The sequence below is a fragment of the Candoia aspera genome, chromosome 5, assembly GCF_035149785.1.
Source record: "Candoia aspera isolate rCanAsp1 chromosome 5, rCanAsp1.hap2, whole genome shotgun sequence".
Taxonomy (NCBI): Eukaryota; Metazoa; Chordata; class Lepidosauria; order Squamata; family Boidae; genus Candoia; species Candoia aspera.
In genome coordinates, this window is record NC_086157.1 from 39,524,745 (window position 1) to 39,551,065 (window position 26,321).

At 36.5% G+C, this 26,321-nt stretch overlaps 1 protein-coding gene across 1 annotated transcript; it reads right to left on the reverse strand.

Moving 5' to 3' along the window:
- Positions 1-465: 465 nt before the first annotated feature.
- Positions 466-26,074, reverse strand: PPP2R3B (protein phosphatase 2 regulatory subunit B''beta). Its single transcript, XM_063305037.1, has 13 exons — positions 25,915-26,074; positions 15,792-15,977; positions 14,347-14,450; positions 13,206-13,308; positions 12,506-12,580; positions 10,929-11,015; positions 8,720-8,876; positions 7,272-7,320; positions 6,167-6,256; positions 4,666-4,841; positions 4,043-4,161; positions 3,817-3,923; positions 466-1,596 (listed from the first exon to the last, which is right to left on the reverse strand). Exons 1-13 carry the CDS (start codon positions 26,059-26,061, stop codon positions 1,452-1,454), a joined length of 1,545 nt encoding a protein of 514 aa, XP_063161107.1. The 5' UTR covers positions 26,062-26,074; the 3' UTR covers positions 466-1,451.
- Positions 26,075-26,321: the final 247 nt, after the last annotated feature.

The window sequence follows — 26,321 nt, forward strand, 5'->3', positions numbered from 1 at the left end:
CTCTGAAAGAGAAGCCCCTCACACAGAAAAAAAAATCTTTCAACTGTTGTAACGTGTATAGAGACTGTCAGTCTTCATTAAATTGCACTAGTGTTGCAATTAACTTCAGATTCTCAAATATAAAAAGGTGGCTTATAGTTTCACAGCTGAACTACCTGTGTCACATAGCTTTATCAGAATCATATGTGAATTTGTAAAATTGGACATTTTAGCTTTGAGGAATATGGTGAGCTGGGAGCTATAATCCCCAATTCTGGAAAGCAAACTGAAGTCACCCCTCACTGTAGATCTCAAAAGTATGAAAAATGTCTACAGCTATTAAGATTACATTATTCAAAGTTGCTAGTTTCAAGAAAATGAAGATTCTGGTATTCAAACTGGCTGTTATAGTCACTTTCAATAACTTCTATGATGATCTGGTACATAAAAAAATGAAAAATAAACTTGCTGAAGGGAACTGCTGAATTACACGTATGAAAAAACTTTATTTGAAAATACGAACATGATATTTTAAATGTTTAACAGTTCTGCACAGCAAACGAAATAGCTTTTTGTTTATTGGGAAAACCTAACAGCAAGAATTGTACTTTACAATATTTCGTTTCTTGTCTGAACATAAGGATAATTAAGGCACTACAAACGTTATGCTTTTTTAAAAACCAGAATAGCAACATCTATCTTGCCCTATAAGCAGTCTCTCACCTCATATAGGCAAATAAAGCATCAGACTGTTCAGCTACTTTGACACTGTTGGTAACAATATTCATGGAATGTGCCATTAGCCAACCATTGAAGAAATACACTAAATGCCCATACAAGGTTAGTGCACATCACAGATCAAGTAAAACTTACAATTGATTCCCTTGACATGGAATATAATATCCACAACTGTTAAGTGAGCAATAAAAGCCAGTTTTTAAATTGGAGTCAGTAGAACAAAATGAATGCTAAGAAGTAGAAAATTACAGCCTGCTTTCAGGCAGGATATAATTTGCTACATGTACCAGTGTATCTAGCTTATCCAGTGATGCTTTACTTGAGTTTTGAACTGCGATCGCCATTCACAATCATGACACTTTTCTCTCTGAATCCTGACAAAGTTACAAGATTTTAGCTTGGAGACTACAAGAGCAAGGACTTCATTATTATAGTGATCAAGAAAAAGTCTAGTATCTTGTAAAAAACAAGCCAGTAAATTTCCTTTATACAAGATACACTGTAATTCCTTAAAGGAAGAGTATCTATAAATAATTTAAGTATATTTCATAGGCAACGATCTGCTGAATAAATACATAAAAAGTGTCATTCCATACAAATGTAACCATTTAGATATTTTGAAGGTATTAATTTTGCAGCACAAGAACTCAATTTTACTCTTTTCTGGAGACAGAATTCTACACAGGTTTAGCAGACCTGCTGCAGACCCAGTCCTTATATTTCTACAAATACAGTTATTCAAAATCATCTTCATAGTCATAATCATCCAAGTCAACATCTGCCAAGTGGGAAGGCATATCAAAGAAAGGTCTTTTCTCCATTTGATATTTTAGTATGTTGGTCTTTTGATGATCACCAGGAATTAGTTCAGCTTCATAACTAAAAAAAAGAAAGAAATGGGAACAGATTCAGATTATACATATTCGCTAAAGTAACTTGAGTGTTTATTACATTATATTCTAGCATCTGAATAACATGAGGAGGAAACAGGCAAATCCCACTGTGTACTATTACTTAATTAGAGGGATTTTAAAGATAATATGCTTTAGGGCTGTATAGTACTTTGGATTCAAATGGAAAAGCACACGTTGGAGGGTGCAGTGTATGCAAAAAATACCTTTTGACAGCTCCTTAAACCAAATGACTCTCCCCAGGATTGCACTGCAGCTGTGGAGGGCAGCTGTGTGATCCCATGAAAAGACATAGCTGCTTTAAGGGGTTGCCAACAGGTGCTGCATCAGTGCCCTTCCATGCTTTGAAGCACTTTTCCCCCTTTAAATAGCAAGCATTGCACAGCCCTAATATGCATGTTTATGCTACAGTGGTACCACTTGTTCACAGGGGCAAGTAAATATAGATAGGAATGCAGATTTACTTTGGGATTGTATATTCACTTATTCAGAAGTAAGCCACACTATTCAATGGGTTTCCAGCCTCTCTCAGTTAAATCCAATACGAGAAGCACTTAGTATTTGTAGAATTAATCATAGATGAAAGTGAGTGTGTGACATCAGGTAACGTATTAGAAAACCTTTCCTTATTGTATAGGTTTTAAAAATTGTCTACTTTGTGCACTTTTTGGAGGCAACTGGTTACCATCTGTTGGACTAAAAGTAATAAATTAAGTCTTTCTGCTGACAGAATTGCTTCTGTCAGTGAAAGAGGAAAAGGAGATGAAGCATCTCCCCTCTCCGTGCATCCCGAGAATTGTTGGTGGAGCTGGTGACATGGAAAAGGCAGTGGGATGAGAGGCTTTGCTGGAGGCAGTTCCCACTCTTTAATTCAGGATGGTTATACAAATTATTTAATAATAATGATTTTAATGAATTAATCAACAAATCACTAGACTCTCCAGTTACACAGACTTTTAACTTAGAAGGTTCAAAGTTAATAACTCTGCATTACTAAAAGAAATCAACTTAAAATATATGACCTGCCAAAATATTTAGGCATGGCTTTTAAAGGCAGTTCACACACACAGTTTTCTCAGAAATTAAGGCTACAGTTGTCCTTCCCGAGGAAAGAATGTCATAGTGATGGGTTAGCTACTAAGCAATCTATCTGCATGTACTGACATTCAACTTGATGCCCAACTAGGTTAAGATCATCAGAAAAACACAGTGATATCAGAGTATATTTGTACCATCCTGCTTCCTAGAATATATCCTAGAACAGTTGATGGCATTTTCAGTGAGTTTTTTGTTCAAGAAAAAGAACACAGTGCCCTTAAACATGTATTTAAATATTTTCTATCATAATAAAACCAGTCTCTTTTTCTAACATACAACACTAACATTACGTAAGCCTAGCTTAGGATATCAACGATGCTTTAAATAAAAAGACCAATTTGGCATTCCTTTATAGAACAAATGCTGCTACTTATGTCCTTTGCTCTCAGCCTTAGCAAAATTAGCTAATTGCTTGTGCTATCAGAATCCAAAAAGGAGGACAGCTGGGCCTGACGCGATTCTCCCCAGATAGATTAATCCCCATGAGGCATGGCTCAAAGGGGCACTTCTGTTAAGAAGAGGTAAGTGAATACCAGCTATTTAAGTGAGGGCACAAGCTGAGTTAAAACTTCCCTAAGACATACAAGCCAGCTCCAGCACAATTCATTTCCATTCACTTCTACCTTTAATTAACTCTAGACCGTAATAGAAATAATTGATACTATTATATAAAAGTATAATTAACGTTTTGTTTGGCGGCAAGGCATTTTAGCAGAAAATACTAGAAACAGTAAATCGGAATAGATGATGAACAACAACTCAGAAGAATATTGTGTGACTATACTCAAGACACCACTTCCTTTATGCAAAGGTATCAAATAGTCAACTTTCTTTTATTTTATTTTAGATTGTGATACAATTCCCTTGTAAAATTTAAGATTTAAATGTATTGTTTTTATTAATACTTGAACAGGTACAATTAGTGACAGATGAGGATTGCCTAAAATTGTGAGTCCCTCAATTAGAATGCTTAATGGATTTGGCTCAAGATTGATTTTCATCAGTTATTAATCAAAACAATAATTTTACTACATCTTACCAAGTGGAGCCATATTCTGCAGAGAGCAATAATGGTGTAAACTCTACTTACCAATCATTCCATTGGTCACTGGCTGCTTCTTCAGCAACTAGGATATCGTACTCTTCAGCAGCATATTTTTCCCAATCAGACATGTCTTGATTTTCATTTTCAGTGCCCTAAAATATTATCATAAGTCTCTCAATACTAAGTTGATAAAGATCACAACACTGAGATGGACTTCATGAATCCTATTAAATTTATAGACAAAATCCTTTTAAGTACCAGTTGTCCTTACCCTCAGCACAGAAAACTGATCCTTCTGTTCATGGTCTAAGTATTTCTCAATATTGAAGAAAGTGTCAAAGAAAACGTTTGCCATTTTACATCTCTTTAAGTCATGAAGAGTTATTTTTCCTGGAAACAGGAAAAAAAAAGTCTGAAATGTTTGAAGAGTTTCAGATTGTGATACAATTCCCTTGTAAAATTTAAGATTTAAATGTATTGTTTTTATTAATACTTGAACAGGTACAATTAGTGACAGATGAGGATTGCCTAAAATTGTGAGTCCCTCAATTAGAATGCTTAATGGATTTGGCTCAAGATTGATCTACATCAGTTATTAATCAAAACAATAATTTTACTACATCTTACCAAAAGCAGCCATATTCATTCTCAAGATAAAAGTGAAAATTCTAACATTAGCAAGTTTTGGAGTAACCTTGATTCCCCCCTAAGTCAATTTTCAGAATGGATGAAAATTAAAAGAAAGAGGAACAGATGGCTTTTTTACCTGCCAAATGTGATAATTTTTTTTTAGCCAAGTTGGCTTTACAGAACATTTAAATGCCAAATACTGAATGGCTGTATTAACCTGGTTAACAAAGACACCACAGATAGAGATGGAAAAGGATCCATCACCTTCATTCTCTGGCTTCACAAGATCAAGCATCTGGCAAAGGCAGTCTTCAAATGGCAGGGGTTCAATGGCCATATTATCCAGTTTTTGACACTGTTCTTCGTAAAAGTATTGTAGTTCATACATGGACAGCACACCATCACCATCAAGATCCATACACCGAAACCAATATTCAATGCTGAAATGAATCATTAAACAATTTGGTAACCTATTCTATGTTCATTTCTATGTCTTTTGTCTACTGTGAAGCAATACAAAAGTCCACTTGTGAATGACTAAGAATTCAAGACATCTATGTCTCAAGGCTTTTAGTCTGGCAACACCAAAATATAATCTATAGAAACTTCTTATGTGTGTTCATTTTGCCTGGACCCTCTTACATTCCATATGATTTGGTTACTTAGGACATTATGCTTCACCCTGTGCTTATATATGAACACTTTCTCAGAATATGCAAGATGCATTTCCCCTGCCTCCCACACTTACTTGCAGACAATAAGAAGTACAGCTCCAAGGAGTGCTTGATTCCACAGATCTTACATCCTCTGTCTTGTTGTTTTTCTTAATGGCTGGGTAATTAATACATATTTTTTTGTGCCTTCAAGTCAGTTTTGACTCCTAAAGACTGCCTGGACAAGTTCCTGCAGTTGTCTTGGCAAGGTTTTTCAGAAGTGGTTTGCCACTGCCTCCTTCCTAAGGCTGAGAGGGTGACTGGCCCAAGATCACCCAGCTGACTTTGTGCCTAAGGCAGGACTAAAACCCACAGTCTCCTGGTTTCTAGCCTGATGCCTTAACCCCCTATACAGGTAGTCCTCTGGTTACAATGGCAATTGGGACCAGGATTGCCATCACTAAATAATGCAGTCATAAAGTGGGATGTCACATGACTGCATCACTTAGTAACGACAATCCTGGCAGTCCTGGTTGCTGTCATAACCCCAAGAGGTATGTGTTGTTAAGTGGGAAGCAGCGGGAGTCCCAGGTAAGGAGTGCGGGGGTGCTGTGCGGGGGTGGGGGAGGCCCTGGAGGCCTGACGCAGGCCACTGTGAGTGCAGGGAGGCTGGGAAGCACAGTGCAGTGCAGTGCCGTGTGAGCGCAGGGAGGCCACGGGGGACTTAGTGAGCGACTTGCAACCTTCCCTGCCAGCTTCCCCATTGACTTTGCTTGTGGGAAGCTGGCAGGGAAGGTCACAAATGGTGATCATATCATTAAGTGCAAGCCCATTGCTAAGTGCATGGATCACAATCGTGACCGTTGGGGTGGTGTGATGGCTGGAAGTTCGAGGACTGGTTTTAAGTACCACTCGTTCAGGGCCACTGCAACTTTGAATGGCTGCTGAATGTGGTTGGTAAGCAAGGATACCTGTACCAAACTGGCTCTCCGTAAACTAAGTTAGTTATAATGAATGTAGTGTCAAACAGTATCTTGATGATTTAACTTTGACAGCAGCATAACGTCATAATCTTTTGAAAAGCAAGCCTGAAATACCAGGTTTTTTCTTACCTAGTGGCAGTCTTTTTGTCCTCCTCTGATATCAAAAACCACACAAAATCTGCATAGCTGATTTTTCCTTCTCTCTGTGCTTTCTTGCCCCTTTGAAATTAAGATTTAAAAAGGGGATGAGAAAACATGTATGGTTCTATGCACCACCTTAGCTTTAAGGTTTCAAATAGCCTCTGTGCTTTCCAAACATACTAGAATATAGAGGGTTTTTTAAAAATCATTTGTATCCTGCATTTCTTCCAAGTACTGAACAGTATATAGGAGGTTTCCTCATTTTATCTCTATATCTATCCTTTCTGTTATCATGATGAGTAATTTTCGGCCACTAACCTTTACAATTAAATGGTCCTACTCTTAGGCCTCAATTTCCAAATTCAGAAAGAGGTCAAGACTTTTTGAGATGGATTGATAACACTGACATTAATTTTGCTAGTTTTATATTTGATTACAAGCTACCGTGACTGTCCTGTGGACAGAAAGACAGCATACAATTGGGCATAAATATATAATACTGTGTGAAGTAAGGCTTTTATAAAACACGACTGTATTCAGTTAGTCATGTTCCTCTGATTTTCTACTAGGAAAATATTTTATTAAAAATGTTTTAATGCTGCTTCTCACTGCAAAGTATCCTATGGAGAAAATTACAGGAAGGGTTGTCTCCTTCGGTCAAGAATGCCACTATATTACAGAGCTGAAAATCCAAAGCTTGGACTGAGGTTCCTTTGCTGATGACATCAACTGACAGCTCAGATTGCAAGCAGGAGCCTGCATTGCTCAATTACAGCATACACACAACTGTGCAATATTGGTGGGTGGTAATTTAAGACACGGTACATAGTAAACAATATTTCACTGCATATCTTTTACACATAAGCAATGTTAAAACACTGACTTAAAAGTATTCATTGTACACTAATATAACAGGTGGTTTGTATAGTGGACTTTGTATAAAAAGGGTCAGCTAACTTGAGAGGCCAGATTTATTTTTATTTTATTTATACTGTTTATACTAAAAGGACTTTTTATTGGAATTCAGTAGTACTATATACTTTGCCGTATAATTTACATGATTGGGAAATGTGTATTTAAAAAAAGAAGACACCTTGTTACAGCTCCCGAGAAAATCCTCTCTATCATCCGGTTAGATATAGCTGTGAAAAAAGTAAAATAGAAACATTTAATTTGGTTATGAATAAACATACTCATTTATACTTTTAAAAATTGTGCTAATTCACTCATTTTTAAACTGAGCATCAGAAGTTACTTAGAAAACTTTTATTATATTCTATTCAATATGGATAGCTATAAAGATTTACTTTTCCCTGATCATTAGCAAATCTGAATTTAAAAATATATCTTGCTTTTCTGCAAGAATCGTGAAACTAGTTCCATGCACTTCCTTCCTGCCTCTACTGAATTTGTGAGCAGGAAGCTACATTGACTTATCCTTGGTGTTAAACACAGAAAACATCACCCTTAACAAAAATCGAGACAAAGCTTATTGAAAGATGGACCCTTTTTCAATATCCCCCTCCTTAGGTATCAGTGATGTGACGCCACTTTTCCCATTGAGGGAACAAGGACAGCTGCTGCATATATACATACAACATGTATATGTCACATGCATATATATAGCATGTTGGCTCAGCTGGTTCTTCCCCATCTAAGGATTCTTGTTTAAGCAAGACCCCGTGAATTCTCCGGGCACATTCCGAATTGCAAATTCATCTCTGCTCTGTTTATTTGTACCTGATTTGAACTCTAAAATAGGCTTAGCAGAGCTTTAAAAAAAGAAGAATGAAAACCCAACTCTGTGGAAGAAACTGCCCCTTTCCACAATCGCTGATACACTGCCCATTCTTGCCAAAGAGAGCGTTTCAACATCCCAGTGTTGGCTAGTCTGGAGGTTTAACAGTACGGACATAATCATCACCATCACCACCACCCAGTTAGAAAAAGCTTCTTTGTTTATAGCTTCTCAATGGTTTTCAGGATGCCCCATGATTACACTGGTGCAAGTGTTTAACAAAGAATTCAGCACTGGTACTAGCCAAATGGCTACTATACCACAGGCAACCTTTTGATAAGCAGCACTTCAGAAGACAAAGCTTAATACAGAAGAAAGATACAGCACTCATTTTAATTCATTTTTAGAGCATCGTTGCTCTTAAAGTGACATAATAAACTGGTCTTAGATCTCTTAGGAAATGACGTGCATCTGTATTGAATAACTTTCAGGCTTAAATTTCTACTTTTTAAATCACTGCCATCTCCCTACTACAGGTCCACAGAAAAGTGGAAAACTATGAAAGTTCAGAGTAATTCTCAACACTATACACCAGAAATGTAAATGTATTCTGACATACATACATCATCCTATATATGCAACTTACACACATTTATAGGTTGATTATCCATATGTATGAGAACAATTAATAACTATCACACAGTAAGATTATGGTGGGAATTACATGTTTTCCAAGATTTCATTGAACATTCGTATAGTTTTATTTTTAACTAAATTGTTCCTTTGGTAGTATCATACCATACCATGATCGTTATGTCGAGCTAAATCCTTTGGGTCAATGTAAAGATCGTGGTCTGTATCTAGCTCCCAAAATTTGCAATAAATCACATAAAAATGCTCGTAAGAGAAGTATTCTGTCAGCTGGTTAATATCTACTTCCTCTTCTAACAATGCCACATTCTATTGAGAGAGAGAAACATTAAAAAAATTAAGGCACTAATCTCATTGGTTAGGATAGGTTATAACAGGTTGAAGTCTCTAATATCTTAACCTCTTGTGAATTTACTCCAGGTCCCAATGATTTAATACCAGACAGTTTATAGTCTATCAATTTATATAGTCACTCAACATGTGACTCAGGACAGTGTAAAAATGACTAATAGCAACTAGCAAAACAATAAAATATAATAATTCATATCGCATCAGAGGCAGCTCAAACAAGCAGAAACTATAAATCAAGCTGGGTTCATAAAACCTCCCGACAGGTCTTCAAAGTCTTTCAGGAGGTAGGCATAGTCAGAACCATCCGGATCTCATGGGGAACACTGTTCCATGGAGCAGGCATGGTGACAGATAGGTTCCACCAGATGACATTGCTTAAGTGACAGGACCCAGAGCATGCAAAACCTGTCAGATCTTATGGACAAACAGAGGAAACTGGAGACAGGCAGTCCAGCAAATAACCAGGTCCTGTCCTATGAAGGGTTTTATGACTGATGACCAGCAATCTGAATTGCACTCAGGAGCTTACTGGCAACCTGTGCAGTGTTGCATGGGCATACTGAGCTTGCTCATAACTACCAGTGATGCATTCTCACCAGCTATAGCTTCAGAGTGGTCTTCGAGGACAGCTTCATGTAGAGCACACTGCAGTACTTCAGACCAAGACATGAGTGACCATGAGTGAGGCCTTTTGATCCAGGAATGAGACAGCGCCAGACAAGATGGATTTGTGCAAAGGCTCTCTGAACCACAACTGTTCCTGCTCTTTAAACAGGAGCCGTGAGTCTAGGAGGTCCCCTATATTGTGTACTGGGTTTGTGTGGGCAGTGTGACACCATCCAGAACTAAGGATGGACAATTATTGTTATTTATTATTTTGGTTTTATTGGTTTTAATCCTATGTTTGCCACCCAGAGCTGCAATTGTGAGATGGGTGGCTATATAAATCAATGAAATGAATGAATAAATGCATCTCCCTATCCAGGCAGCCCCAAACCCACAGCCATTAAACCTTGCTAGAATTGCGTCTGAGCCTGTTCTTCCCTGTGCAGATCCCACAGTGTCCAGACACTCAGTGGCATCATTTGGCTGTCCAAGAGTTGAGATATATACTGATAGATGACCTAACCCAATATCCTCATATAGATGTTAAACAGAAGTAGGGAGAAGTCAAGCCCTAAGGCACTCCACAAAGCAAAGTCCAAGGGCTACCTCTTCCTCCATCAACCAGCCCTGGAGGAAGGAAGAGAATCACTGCAACAGTGAGACGCCTACTCCCAACCCCCTGAGCCAGTCCAGAAAGATATCATGATCAATGGTATTAAAGGCCACACGGATCAATCAAGGAAGACCAGGATGGATGCATCACCACCATTCCTGTCCTGCCATAGGTCATCCACAAGTGCAATCAATGCCATCTTGGGACTGTGCCCAGGCATGAAATCTGATTGGAAAGGATCCAGATAACTCTGATTGGAAAAGATCCAGATAATCTATTACCTCCAAAATCATGTGAAGCTGCAGTATGATCACCTTCTAAACAACATTCCCTAGAAAGGAAATACTGGACATGGTCAGAAATTGTACGTCACTGTTGGGATCAGCAATGGTTTCTTGAGGAGAATACAGATCCCCCCTCCTTAAATGCAGGCAGAATCACTCCTTCATTAAAGGATGAATTGATCTCTGCTTGGACCCAGCCACACATCACTTCGTAAGAGGCCTTAACCAACCATCATCTAAACCTGAGATAATCATCATACTGACCAAAATCTGTGGGACAACTTTTAAGTTACTGTTACTGAATTTACAAATATATGATAGAAGCTAATGGTGGCTTCCATTAAGCCAAGTTAAGAGCTAATTAAAGCCATCAAGTCAGAAATGTAAATTTCCTAAGTTCATTTGTAAACAGAAGTAAACTATGAAGAAAAAAAAAATTAGTTATTCATGACCCATTTGAACAGTTAATCAGTAAAATTAATTTTATTACAAAACTGCATGCTGTACCTGTAAAAAGCTGCTTTTTCTGAGTTCATTACAAGTGATCCTTCCTGACCATGACCTGTTTACTGTATAAAATATCCTCTGTATTACCTACAGCAAGAAAATATAAAGTGCAACTGTTATAAATTGTTACCCAAGTACTTAAATATTACAGTAACATTTGCCAGCTTGTGTGTACATTTCTTTTGTGTACTTATACTTAGAATTTACCAATCAGAAGGACTAAATCAATTCAGAGAATTAATATTTGTATCTTTTTCCAGATTATATCCTCCCCCCCCCAATCAAATAAAACAAAATGACTCAGTCCTTCATATATTCCTTCAAACTGTTTACAGAAAGTGGCGACATCTATTCAACCTTGGCTGTACTTGAAAATGGAGGACCTGGGTTGGATCTGGTACGTATTTGGATAGATCATAGGAAATCTTAGGGCTAGCAACTAGACTTTGAAGTCAACAAACAACCTGCAAGAAGGGAATGTCAAACCACTTTTGCACTGTGCAAGAAAACAGTAAAGTCATAAAGCCTTTGGTCACAAGGAGTAAAGAACTCAACCTGTGGAAGGCTGATCCCACTTCTGTAAAATTAATTGACTTTCCATCTACTTTATCTATAAGGTAAATTAAAATTCCAGTAGGAAAACCATCCCCCCCTGCTTTCTTCTATCTAGCTACTTGGTTTGAGGATGCACTACCTGACTAATCTGATTCTATGCAGCCGAAAGGGGAAAAAGTGGTTTTATCAAGCTGCGTTTCTGCTCCAACAGAACAATCAAGTTTTTATAAGTTTGAGTTTCTTTTTTTGCTGCCTCCTACTTCCTGCTCCTGCTTTTTGAGTATGTTGATCAGTGTGCATGCTGCTGAAAGCTCTGCTATCCACATTCAGCAGGAATGAACAGCCAGAAGAAGGAATGAATTTGGAGGTGATGCAGAGCTCCAGCATGAGAGAGCAGCATGGAGATTATGAAGTCATTCTTTTAGGTGATTTCTAGCAGTGGAGGGGAAACCTTAAATGGCTGTCATCAACTAAGTGCAAAAATAAGCAAGGACAGCTTCTTTGTCTTGTAGAGCATTTTGTGTTGGGGTTCCTCTTATTATGGCATAACTAGCCCGTTAAGAGGAAAGCAGCTCCCTCCCTCCTGATATTTTAGAAACTTATAAACACTTGATTGTTCTGTTGAGTCTTTGCACACTATGGAGCAGAAATTACTGTCACCCTCAGATGATTTATGGGGGCTGAGGTATGAGGATTTATTGTATTTATGGCAGAATTTTTGTATTTTCCAAGTGGTTAAAATTGTTAATTGTTTTTTGAGGCTGTGGATCCTAAGGAAATGGACAGATGGTCTATAAACATCACCACTTGTGAACTTAATCCACTAAACTAATATAACTCAATGTGGATGGTAGCATTCATCTTTAATTTAAAGCATAAATCTTTAATTTAAATGAGACATATTTGTTGCCTCACTTACATATAAATAGATGTGCGTTGTGTACATAAACATACAGCAATAGCTATCACATCTACAGTAGCTGGTCCACATGAAGAACACTTTCTATATAGAAGGCACTTACTGTTGTAATGTACCGAGAATGAAATTCTGATGCTTCTTTTAAGAAGACTAGACTAGGATGACTATTGACCACATCCTAAGTATGAAGGATGAAAGAGACATGAAGTTAACCAGCACAGTCAGTTCAGAATTTTTATGTACAACTATTCAATAAAACCATTTAACTCTACCAAATCATAACACCATATATGGGGTGCATTTATAATATCATAAGCAAAATATCCTAATTGTTTCAAGACAATATAACCATTAAGTTTCATTTTTAGATAGAAAATTAGAATACATGCAAAACTCAGTTCCTTTAAAAAAAGACTTCAATATTAAGAGAAAAGAAATGAACCAGGAACATTTTAGGACTGAAAGAGCTAATGGAAAGGGAAGGGGAAGGCAAACCTAGAACCTGGCTTAGTGTGTACATTTAATTGAAAGGCACTGAGAAGAGTTGTAAGGCAGTATAGAGAACAGCATTCTCTTGTTTTCACATTGTTCTAGTAATCTGATGAGTTTCTATCCACCAGCTAGCATGTCAATGGCTTGGTAGATTGAACTTAGCTATTTCTGATTTCTCGCATAATAATGAAACATTAACTGGGTCAACGAAGTACTTTGTTGGGTGCATATTTCTGTGGGATAATAGTAATAATGAAAAAAATGGACATTGGATAAATGGATAAAAAATAATGTAAAAAAAGGTAATTTACTTGTAGAAATGGAATGAAGTCTTCTTGTACCAGATAGTTACATCCAGGACTCTTTAGAAGGTGAACAAACTTGGCAGCAGCATCATGACAGGTCTGTAATATTCTGCAAAGCATAATTTGTCTAATTTATGCAGGTACAGAAAGTTTACGTATCTTATTTCCAAACTTAAAATGTATTCACAAGCATGAATAGTATTTGTGTTGGGCCAATCCCCAGGTGTTATTCCCTTTGAAGGTGTGTGCCCCTTTTGAATGAATGCTATGAAAATTTTAGAAGAGGAAAGGTTACTGGATGGATGTCTATTTTCAATGCATAGTCATTGTGGAGTAATGGCTTGCCTTTTCCAGCCTCTGTCTTCACATATAGTGATCAACCATGAACAATGTAGGGTTCAGCCACCATTCTGCACTCAGATGAAAAAAAATCTTGTGTGTATTCCCACTATGGCAGAAGATACTGCCTTGTTCACCATCTGAATTTATACACAATTATCTGACCATACAATGTTACATTGTCAGTGATCGCTGTATATAAAAAAGGAAGATATTGATCCTGTATCACTAGGATCACATGCATGCGTTCTTTGAAATTAAAAGTCCATTAAAGAGAGGAAAAAAAAAACCCTACAAGGGTAAGCAAAATTCTCTTAATTTCAAAGGCTTTTAATTTCACTTCTTGTTTCTATTCATTCCCTCTCAAAGTTGCCCTTTCCCCCTTCAAAATTAAGCAAATTCAAAGGATAACAAATGTGCAGCCTAGGGTCCAGTGGACCCTGATCCTTTCCCTGATTCTTTCAACTACCCTCTACCTATCATAATAAAGTTTAGGAACATAGCACACTTAAATATGCAATGATTTAAATTCAACAGTGTCTCTCCTCCCCCAACTTCTATCATTCATCTCTCATTCTGCCTTCTTTTTTAAAGAAATCTTTCATTCAAAATGACCTAAATAATAAATGTGAACAGTATTTCATATCAGATCCAAAATGTATTTTCTTGGGATGGGGGAGAATGAAAATGGTAAAAAGTATCCCTCAACTGTTTTTTTCATTCAGGTAATAGCTGGATTTTCCTTAAAAGATTCTTCAAGTAATATTTTAAAACAAGTTAAATGACCTTACTGGAAAAACATACTTACTTTCGCCACATAGCAATAAACTTATGAACTGATATAAATCCTGTGCGCTCTCCTCCAGCACAATAAAATAATGGACCTTTCCAGTAAAGGGGACAATCACAGGCCTAGAATTAAGATATATGATTAAAAAGAAACAACTGGAAGTTATTTCGGCAGAACTTCAGGGCCTACAAGTACTGTATGACAAGATTTTGGTAAAAGAAAGATAATGGCAATGACAACAACAATCATAATGATAATACAATTTATATCTTCATTATAAGCCATAAATTGCATTATTGTAACATGAAGAGATGCACTATTCATGATGCTAGAATATACTCCAATCATTATTTAAATCAGTTCTTTAAATAAAGTAAATAAATCTTTACTATATTTACTGAGCACAAGAAAATGGAATGATTCTAATATCTGTTTACTTTATTTTTTATATCATGTTTTTCTATGCAAACCAGCACGCTCAGAAAGTGTTGAATGATAAAAAAAACCCTGTCTCCTGCAGAAGCCTAATGAAAAGTGCACTGAACAAAAGGGCATAAACAGGCATATACCATGCACAGTACGAATGCCATGCTCTTTCCTTTCCCAAAGCACTGCAGATGATACTTTATAAAGCCTAATTGTTTGGGTTCTTATTTACTTTACAGTATTTATAAACTGCTCAATAATTCAGACTTGTTTCTTGTGTATTTCTAAATTTCAGATCCCTACAATTAAAAAAGGAAAGGTAAAGACAAGTGTCAAAAACTTTATTTTTGCATGGTTCCAGACTTAAGAAAATTAATCAAAAAGATTTCAGAATTGGTTTTTGGTGCCCAAAGCACTGAACAAAATTAACAGAATTAACAGCATTGCCCACTGTATGCAAAGGGAACTGCTCCCTACCAGAATGTATTTGTTTGATGATGTGATTTGTTAGTAGAGTGTGATGTGTGAACCCATCCCAAGAAAAGAGAAATGGCCCATTTTTTGGAGTAATATCAATATCAAGCCATGGTTTATTATCTTAGATGATTTTCATTTTGATTTGTTATGGCTGAGTTCAAGACTCTGTCTTAGTCTTATTGGTGCCTTGTTCATTTCTTCCTGGCAGAAAAAGCAGAGGGAAATAAACTTGAATTGGCTATTTAAGGTACAATTATGACATTTTTGTCTGGTTAAAATGAATCCAAGTTTAGCAGAAAGTTTTGGAATCTTGCTGCATGAACCATATCTACGCAGACTGCTAGTGAGCATTTCTCTCTAGTAAGCATTTATTTTTCCAAAAACATTAAAGCTGCAATTCTATATTCAGTCATTTGGCAGTAATGCACTAAACATTTTAAGTCTATTAAGTAAACCCAAATAGGACTGAATTGGACAACATTTTAATGCAATTCAGGTTCTTAATTGTCCCTTTGCATTTTCCGGGCCAGAAAACCCCCCAACTACCTCTCACCACTCACCTTCGCAACTTTGCCCATATCTTCTAATGTAGCTCGCTCATTTGGAAACTGGGAGAAAGTTCTGTCTATCTTTGCAATAATAGCATCAATGTTGACTTTTTCTTTTGGACATCCTTGAGGAAAATAAAATGTTGGAATGGTTTGGCTCAGGGATGGTGTTAAAGATTCCTCTTTCTTTGACTGAACCTGAAGTAAAAGGAAAGTGACAGTTTAAAGATAGGATTTTTGGCAATTGCACATTATTATTATTATTATTATTCCCCCAAATATACAAAAGGTGAACACAGTCTGAGACTAAATTTGCTTGCACTCAATGGGACTTCTGAGTAGAGATGGATTGGATTGGACTGTAATCTCCAAACATGATTATATTCTTACAGTAAGATTTTAATAAAGCTCAAATCTGAGAAAAAATGGAAAATGAGGGTGCTTTTTTCCCCCTGATCCAAAAGCTTTATTTTGCCCTGCAGCCGCTTCACCTATTTTTAGAAACACATTTCTAACAAACATCTGCACTTTTTAAAAAGGTTATCTATTACTGGAAACAGCATTACCCACCAAGTCACAAGCAAATAATAAACAGCTTAGCTAGAAGTGACTACACTCTAATTTCTAGTTTGGTCTATCCCTACCTTCATGAAGAGTGCACGTTTTTCCCTGCAAAGTCTGATAGGGAGAACAGGGGGTGGGGAAAGACATCACATCCTTGGAGATGAGGGTGGCTGCTTTAAAATTAGACTCAGTTTAAAGAGAAAAAAAAACCCTTCTCACAATAGCTGTGACATTCCACTACTCAGAATTTAAAAACAGCAGTCACATTACTGGATAATAAATTAAAGTTGTGAAGGGAGACTGTCCTACAATCATGCTATCTTCTGGAAATATTACCGCACATAGCTAATGACAAAAGATGCAATATTTCAAAACTGTAATCGCTGGCCAGTTCCTTCATACAGCTAAAATGAAAGGATTACCAGGAAGCAAATCAAAAGGCAGTATGCATAATTTCCAGGGGTTGAAAACTCACCAGTATTATCCATCAACTGCTACAATGAGAATTTTAGATGAGGACATGAAAAAATGTAAAAAAGAAAAACTGACTTAATGCTCCTACAGGAGGAAACTTGTCTGTGATGAGTTAAAGGATGGGTTTTGCCCATTTGGTCTGGAAGCCTAGGCAAGCTTGGCTACAGGCCCCATCCCCATGAAAAGCCAAAGGGGTATGGCCAGAAGTCAGGCCTTTTTTGTAGAAGCCATCGCAGGGGCGATGTACTTGTCTGGCTTCTACCCATCTTACTTTTTGGAATGCATTTAAAACCTTTCTATTTCAGTAGGTTTTGGGCCCAAAATGAGGAATTGTGGGTGACTGTCTAGTCCGATGGCTTTGTTGTTTAATGTGGTTTGGTGGTTTAGTTAGGGCTAATCTCATTTCATTCACTGCCCAGAGCCTGTGGACTAGAACAGTATTTGAGTATTGTAAAATACACACATGCACACGGACACGCACACAAACACACAGAGTAATTGCCACAGTAACTAAAAGGAGATTAGAGAAAGGATTAAAAACAATGTACTATTTGATATGGAATTTACTCAGTAGATAAGATTTCTGAGACTTTCAGAATAGTTATTATATTCAGCAATCCCATTTTTAGTTTAACAATTTATCCTTCAAGAAACCGAGCAAAACCCTAAGTGTTTCAAGACAAGATTTTCAGATTTTAATTTATCATGGGTTTCAGATGCAGGTTTTGCATTGTCAATTGTATAAAATTATTAGAAAGGTTCTATATTCATGTGCATCCATGACTTTGATACACTTATTACTTATTTTGACACTAAGTTACAATTCTATAAATATTTCCATGGAAATGATGATGATGCTATCCAATCGTGTCTGATTCTCGGCGACTCTATGGAAAAAAGATACTTCTAAAACATACATAATTTTACATATTTGTCCTGCAATGTATTTTATAACCATATCACTTTTTGCAGTAGCAGCATAAAAGATTTGGGATACATTTGTATAGTTAATTATTTTTTCTTGCTATGGAAATGATTACTTGTAAAAAAATGCTGAGGATCACTGATTGCAAGTTTACTGGTTAAAATATTGCTGAGTTCAACAAACTGATTTATGACAGTGTTACACACAGTAATATGATTTTAAACAAATGAATATAACTAACTTTTTGTTGGTAGACTGCCAAACTATTGAGCACTATCATCTTCGGAAACTATTAGTATCATGGTGGTATGCCATGAGCACACATGAATACATTTTTTTGGAATGTTCTATCTGCTATATGTCTGGGTATTATTTTCCTGTACTCCAGTTATTTTCAGTATGGATACAACATAAATAGAAACAAAAATGGAACACACACATACAGGAGGTACGGCCTTGATGTGAGAAGGATCACATGATGAAAAATTCAACATTCCTTTTAACGTGTAATTCATGTTTTTGTTTTATGCCACCTGCTGCTTGATGCAACTTCTGATCCCTTGTCCTCTATGCAAATCATGGGCTGATAAACAGTGAGAGAAGCTGCATAATTAACATGTGTTCAGGGCTAGCTTATGAACTGTTTATGGCATACAATACTGGTCTCATCATGAACAAGTGACTTGTTTGTATTTTGGCAGAAAGCACTAAACATAATGGAGCTTATTTGATATTAATAAGCCTATCTGCTAATAAAACACTTTTTCTTCCAAATGCACCATTAGGTTTTACAAAACAGGACTAGACAATCATGATCTTCACTAAAATTAAAGCCAGCCCAAACTACCAAATAAAAATTCTTAGATTGCTCTCAAGTATTAGTGGTTGCTTTAATGCTTTCACCACTAATGAAGAAAGCGCAGGTCTGACTTTCATTATTTCTCCAAACTTCTGAGATACTAAGCAACATGGGGAAAGAACGTTGAAGCCACAAAGTCTGCAGTGTAACATAGACCCATGATGATATGCTAGAAGATACCAGGGAAACTTGACTGCATCATACCCAGCTATATGCAAAACTGATCCATTTTTTTTACTCTTGGGGCAAAGCTCTAATATATAATTTAGTCATAATTTGAATCTGTCTTCAGCACTAAGGAGAACACATAGAATTTTTGAGAGCTCAGGGTAAAGATTTTACACGATAGATTGATGATAATGTTGAAAATGTTACTCCTATGTGGTATGGCATTGTACATGGAGGGCATGTATGACACAGAAAAGCCAAATTCTATTTTCAGTGATAAAATGCTCATACTATAGCATTCAGCTTTCTTTTCATGGATAGCTTTAGCATTCTTCAAAACAATAGTCAGTCAACTTTTTGTTTGGTGGAATTAAAAGGGCATTTTCATGTAACCATCCCTGTGTTTTATTTTTTGCTCCATACTCAGTAGTATTCTAATAATGGCTATAGTCATACATAGGCACAGTGGTGTGGGACATAAGAGCCCAATAATTCATTATTGATCTAATCATAACTTTTATTTTTTTAAAAAAATTTCTAACTGATATGTCAGCTAGAAGCTGTAGGGAATATGGACAATATTCTGAAGCCAGCCTGGTGGAGCGTGCATTACTAGTATACCTACTAATCAAATATCAAAGCTCTTCATAGCTCATTGCCCTACACTGGGGCTAAGAAAAGCATATTTTACGAAAGTTATAGAAGGGTTTCAATTATCTTGCCTCAGTGCCTTCCGCAAAGAAATGAAAAGTAAAGTTTACTTTCTGTAAACTTTCTGTAAACAGCTCTATTACAAACACTTCGTGACAACTTAAAGTGAAATTAAAATGTCAACAACACAACATACAATTTAAGCCTACAGGCCTTAATTATTTTCTCTAGAAACCAATTTAAAGACAACTGAGAACATATTAAGTCTTGGAATTAAAAGAAATGTTAATTATATTAACATACATATCCACAACAGTACTTTTTCCTTTCACATTAGACTTCTGATAGCTAAAACACACCAACAGCTGTTTGGCTGACCCTGCTATCGATGGATATGCTGCATTTTCAGTAAACATTTCTTTAAATTTCAGAATAAATGGCATTGCTAACAATTCTTTACTCAAGGTTCACTGAAATTATGAGCAAAGTGAAACAAACTTTTAATATTTAATAGTTATTTATCAAATTTGAATGTAATGCTTTAAAGCATTAAAACACAAACAGAATGCCCAAATGCATCATTATGTCACTTTATCTTGAACTTTGTGCCTGAAAGGAAGTGTAACTATTAGTTTTGTTTTAAAACAGAATTACAGAAAGAAAATAGGAAGAAACATTCCAATAATTCATTAATAGAATTACATATTATACTGAATTACATTATTATTCAGTGAATAGAACTGAATATTAACACTCAATAATTTTGTAGCAATTATACACTGAGTTTCCACTTTCTCAGGCACTCAGATAAATAAATTAGTGCTTATTAACTGTGTGTATGCAATTATAGTGTAGAGCATTTTGACTTTAAAAGGAATACATTTCTATACTTTTTGGTATCAAAAATGGTATGTTTGCTTTGGTGTTTATTGGAAGAGAAGTACCAGTTTACAATTTCTATAATGCAAAGAAGCCATGGCTAAAGAATGGCTAGTATGTGTTTGTGTATTATTATTGTTATGATCCATTATGAGTAAGAGAAATCTAACCTGGCCCTCCAGATGTTTTGAACAATTTCCAGCAGCTGGAGTTAGCATGGTCAATGTTTAGGAATACAGTAATGGAAATCCAAAGTATCGGGGGACTTATCTGGGTTGCCAATTGTTCTTGACATATAATGCTGTATACAAAACAGATTCAAAGTTATGTTTGTATGTCAATACAATCTACTGATGTTGGAAGTTTTTGTACTGCATTAAAAAAGCCCTTCAGTGACAATTTTTACTGAAGGGTAGAATAGGATGCATGAAAGCCTTATTCAGAAAGAGGAAGCTCAAAAGAGGCTTGAGGTGGGCACAGAACATTGTGTACAACTCTGTGAATCCAGTCCAAAATTTAAAAGCCAACAAACTGACTAACAACGTCAACTCAATGTTTCTTTCCATTTCATATGAGCTACAGCATCAAAGAATCATTATCAGTCAATCTAAGTTCTGTATATATTAAAGTTTGGAAAATTGAGTTGATTTTGTGTACATCAGACTTTGTACACATAACTGGTTTCTATTTAATTTTGTCTCATTGTAAAACAGCTGAGTACATTGTTTATAACATAGTCAACTACTAAAAGTGCTTTAAAAAAAACCTACAACGCTGAGCTTCAATGAAAAGTGGTAGTACCGAGCAGAGCTGCTAGTATTCTTGTCTTAATTCTTGAAAAACATCCAGAGATGATTGGCAAAGGAGATTAAGGACTACAAAAAACAGCCTCTTTAGATATATTGAGAATAAAGGAAAAACAATCAGTACACTGGATATTCAGTGAAGATGGCAACATGCTAAAAAGTAACAAAGAAAATGCAGACCTATTCAACTCTTATTTTGGTTCAATCTTCTCTAATAAGAAAGAAGGTGATCCAAGGAAAATTGTGAAAAGGACAATGAGGGAAAGGGTTCAAGCTTAAGATTGGGAGAAACATATAAGGGAATATGTATTATTTTAAATATGTTTTAACCTCCATGCTGAGATGAGTTGTGTCCTAAAGAACTGAAAGAACTAGTGGATAATCAGATTGAAAATTTATATCTTATCTTTGAGAATCCTGGTAAAGTGCTAAGACAACTGGAGGAAGGCCAAATGTTCTTATCTTCAGAGAGGGACAAGGGAATGAATTGGGAATTATAATTAAGTTAGTATGATGATGATACTTGGGAAGATTCTCAAGTGATAGAATGTAGTTGGGAGAGCTGCAGATGTAATATATTGATTTCAGTAAAGAGTTTGGCAAAGTATCCTACAACATTCCACTGAGCAAGTTAGTTAAGCAAGGGTGATATCACAAGTAGATGCTATATAGCTGGCTTGAGTCTACTCCAGGAGTGCTCATCAACAGTTCCTTATTAAACTGGAGTGAAGTACTGAGTGGGTGTCCTAACAACCAGGAAACACACTGAGACAATGAACTGGTCTCTAATATTTATTGCTAGTACTTAACAGGAATCCTAACAAACTAAGGAAGCGTGGGAAAAACCCAGACATATAACCCCCAAGGGTTAAGGCGGTCCCGATCTGTGTCTCTTTGAATGGCTGAACAATTCATCAGTGCTACGCATGCACTTGACAGTCTGGATGGGAGCCCCCTGCTCGCCATCCTTACTCATGACAGTGGGGTGCCCCAAGATTCAGTCCTGAGTCTGATATTTTTAATGTTTTTATTAATTAATTGAAGAGGTGGAAGAAATCCTGATCAAATTTGCAGTTGACATAAAATTGGGTAGAACAGCTAATACCCTACTGTAGAGGACAGCAATAAAACTCAAAACTATCTTGGTAGGTTAAAGAAACGAGTTGAGAACAGTTGAATGAAAATTAACAGAAACAAATGTAAAGTTCTTCACTTAAAAAGCAAATTCCAAAGTACATGTATAGGATATGATATACCTGGCTTGATTACAGGACTTAGAGAAAATATATTCAAATTGCAGTTGAATATGAGTCAGCAGTGTGATATAGCTACAAGAAAGGCAAAATCAATTTAGGTTGCAACAGAAGTATAGTTTCCAATTTACACTTCTTCAGGCATGCCCCATCTCAAATATTATGTCCATACTTTAAGATGCATTCACAGAAACTTGAACAGGTTCAGAGAAGGATAACAAGAAGACTTAAATTCTATGAAAAGACTTTGAAGTCACTGGGCATGTTTGGCTGTGAGAAGAGAAGACTGAGAAGGTATACAGTGGTATCTTTGAAGTATCTGAAAGCATGTCATGCAGAAGATCAAATTCTGTTTTGCGTAATTCCAGAGTGCAGAGCACAAAATACTCAGTTTAAACTGCAGGAAGGCGGATTCTGATTGAATGTTAGGAAAAATCACCTATCAATAAGAGGAGTATGATAGTGCAGGCAAATACCCAGACAAGTAAATGGGCTTCCATTCACTGGATGTGTTCAACGGAGGGGGGATAGCCATCTGTTAGGGATGCCTTAATTGGGATTCTCGCACTAAGCAACAATTTGGGCTCAATAACTAGTCTATGAGTTTATGAGTGTTTGTTCTGAGTGCTTTATGTTGTATAATTAGACACACAGATGAACCCATTAACTTTGTAGTCTAGACAAGTTGCCTTCCAACTTTTGAGGTCAATGATGTATTTAATTCCAACTTGCAATACAGGATCAATCACAATCAAGTTCAAAGTATCTTATTTGGAAGGCAGTTCTAATCAACAAAAGAATAAAATGTAACAGCAGGATTTCCATGATCCCATCCAACTGTTGAAGTCAATGGCTATATCAGGGAGCAGCAAAACATGGATCAGATGACAGATACTGGCAAGGGTCTCCAAATTCTAGGGAAAAGTGGGAGTTGATTTGTGTATGAAAGTATTAAAAACTTAGTATGAGTCTACAAATTCCTAGGCTGCAGTCTGTCTTACATGGTTATGCTCTTCTCCTGAACTGCTTCTTTTATAGTTTGATTTGATTAATGGGCTTTGAAGAAAAAGCCAACAGCAAATGAAATACTACCATGCTCATCCTTAAACCAGACAAATTAAAATAGCCAGGTTAAAATATTCCATAGAAAGATGCATAAATAAAAATTATTTAGCAAAGCATTTGGAGACCAAGAATGGCCTATTTTTATAAAGTCTTCATTGAATGGCCAACATTGCTGACATTGCATCAATATATATTTTAAGCTATTCATACGCAATGTCTTACAAATCTGTAAGATGCATTCAGTGCACAGTAGAACGTTAAAAAGGAAAACCATAAAAGTATAAAACGTAAGAACGTGTGCATTTCTAACATTTACTTGCTCCTTTAAGAGAGAGATCTTACAACAGAACAGGGAGTTCTCCAATCTGTAACAAGCTTCTGCATCTCTACTTATAAGAGTTGCTACAAGCACCACTGGCAAAATTTGAAAATTGGATACTTCTAGATTTCATGGTCAGAATTCACTTAGGACATGAAGATTACCTCATGAGAGGCCAGCATTCCAGTAAAGAGGAAGCAAGCCACAAATGAGAAGGAATGGCAGCTGCAAAGACAGATCCTCTTCACCTATTTCATATTACCATTTCAAGAACCTTAGGAGTTCCTCCTTACTCTATTTTGCTATATATATCTAGGGAACCGCCTGCGTACACAAGATACACAATATTCATTTCTGAGTACTGGCATCAAGAGAAGGTCAAGTGGTTAGAGGGAAAAGTTAGTACTGAAAAGGGCTGTGTGCTCTGCTAAAGAGGAAAGTAAAAAAATAATTCCAGAAGGAAGCAATGCTCCGCTGTATTATTGCCACTGTACTGAATGGAATCACCAAGAGTCAAGTTCAACTTGAGGTTCTTCTCCTATGTGGATTTCCAAATCTTTCAACCTTTCTTCTTTAAAAGGTTATTTACATTATGCCAAATGAACAGTCTTACAACAGTTGAGTCTCGTGTGTGAAAATAAGATGACCTCTGGAACAGAAGCCAGAGGAATGGTACACACTCTGAGAGAAGCTGAGAGTTTGACTGCAAAAGAGAGCATAGTTTGAACCCTTCCCCCAGAAAGAATTTACTGGATGCCTGACCTAATCTAGCCTTTTCCAACTGGTCTATTGTGTGCCAGAACATGTTATTAAAATGTTGTAGAAACAGCATTTTTGTAGGATATATTTAAATCAGCAGATTTTAAATATAAAGAAAGTTGGACAATTTTGCAATAACAAAACCAACACAAAAAAGATCCAGGGAATGGTTAAATGTCCCTTTTCCTTTGGAAGAAAAAATGGGGAGGGCGTGAATTGCAGCAGATAAAACCCACAAACCAAAACACTTCAGTCATGTTTGCTTATAATTTTTCACTCCTGCCTATCTTGGGGAGGGGGAACATTCTACCCTTTAACAAATTCAAGTCTTTGTTCAGCCTTCTGCCAGTATCCAAATCTCAGAAGGAAAGCAGAATTTGGAAGCCTATTACTGTATTTTGAAGAGCCATCATGTATTACTTATTCCAGCTAGACTGCTATCATTCCTTCTTTCTGATAGACCTTGTACAATCCATATATTCATAGGCAAATAGAGGGAAAGCGAGACTCTTCCAGAATCTACCACCCTATACAAGTTCTCTGCATGCACGCACCCGTACATTTCAAAGCCAACTCCTGAGCATCAGGGGATCAGGAAAAACTCTTGCAAAAAACATCATTCACAAGACCAAACTTTTTACTACCATCCACCTGAAGGGAAGTGAGAATGATGAACTGTATAAATCTTGCAGATTTAGCATCTTGCTATTGACAACATTCAGCTGAGGTCAATGCTTTGATTTTATTTCCAGCTTTAAGAAAGAAAATTTAATCTTCTGTCTAACTACCCTTGTGGAGGCGCCCTCATTGGTAAATGGACAAAAGATTAGAAAAGCAAGATGAAAGAAATGAAAGAATTAAACAATGAAACCAGTTAATAGTTATCAATATGTTCTATTTGGCAATAAATTATATTATCTTATTTTAAGTATAATATGCAGGAGAAAGTGATCATAAAGAGAAACACTTCTGGGGCATATGATTTCTGCTATAACAAATAATATTCACTCGCTTATAACAGTCCTTTAAAACGTCCTTTATGTCATTTTGCAGTACAAATAATATCATGTAATACAGTATTTATTTTCAAATGTGTAGTTACTCAATAAGGTATGAAAAAAGAAACCCCCTGCTTAGATCAAGTCATATTGTTTTCACCCTCCTTGTATATACTAAGCATCAGAAAGCTAAAAAAAAAATGAGGGCAAAACTAAAGCAGTTTTCGAAGAATGGTTCTGATCTAGGCATATATTTATTTATTTTTACACCAAACTGGACATTTTTCCAAATTTTTCAGAGTTCAAATCATGAAGCAGTAGGGCACATGCATCTCGTTTCCACTCAAAGCTGGAATTTTCCTCCCCTCCAAAACTCCCAAACAGACTGCGGCCAAATGCATAAAAGAAAACAAACCTGTACTTGTTGGAAAGCTTTGAGTCTCTTCTTGAATCTGGAAGGCAGAACAAAATCACATCCTCGAGCTAGCAATGCCAATTCCTTTCGTAGATCAGGGTCTTGTCGTAAAGAAATCTCCTTGATCCTCATGCTTTCAGATTTCATATAATGCTTATGTGTGCACCAGTCCAGGCTCTTGAGTCCCAGTAAACAGCAGAGTCCTATTATCACACAGTGCCACTTAAAGTAGCAGCTGCGTTTTACTTCTGTGTTATTCTGAGAGCCAGTTCAACGTAGCCTGCTCCATACATTAAAAGGGAACTTGCCAGGACTGCAAACACAAAGTAACGTAGGAGCCTGTCCCTTACTTTGTACATTCCAATGTCTTAATGGTATGGTATATATGTGAGCCTCTTATAAAAGGG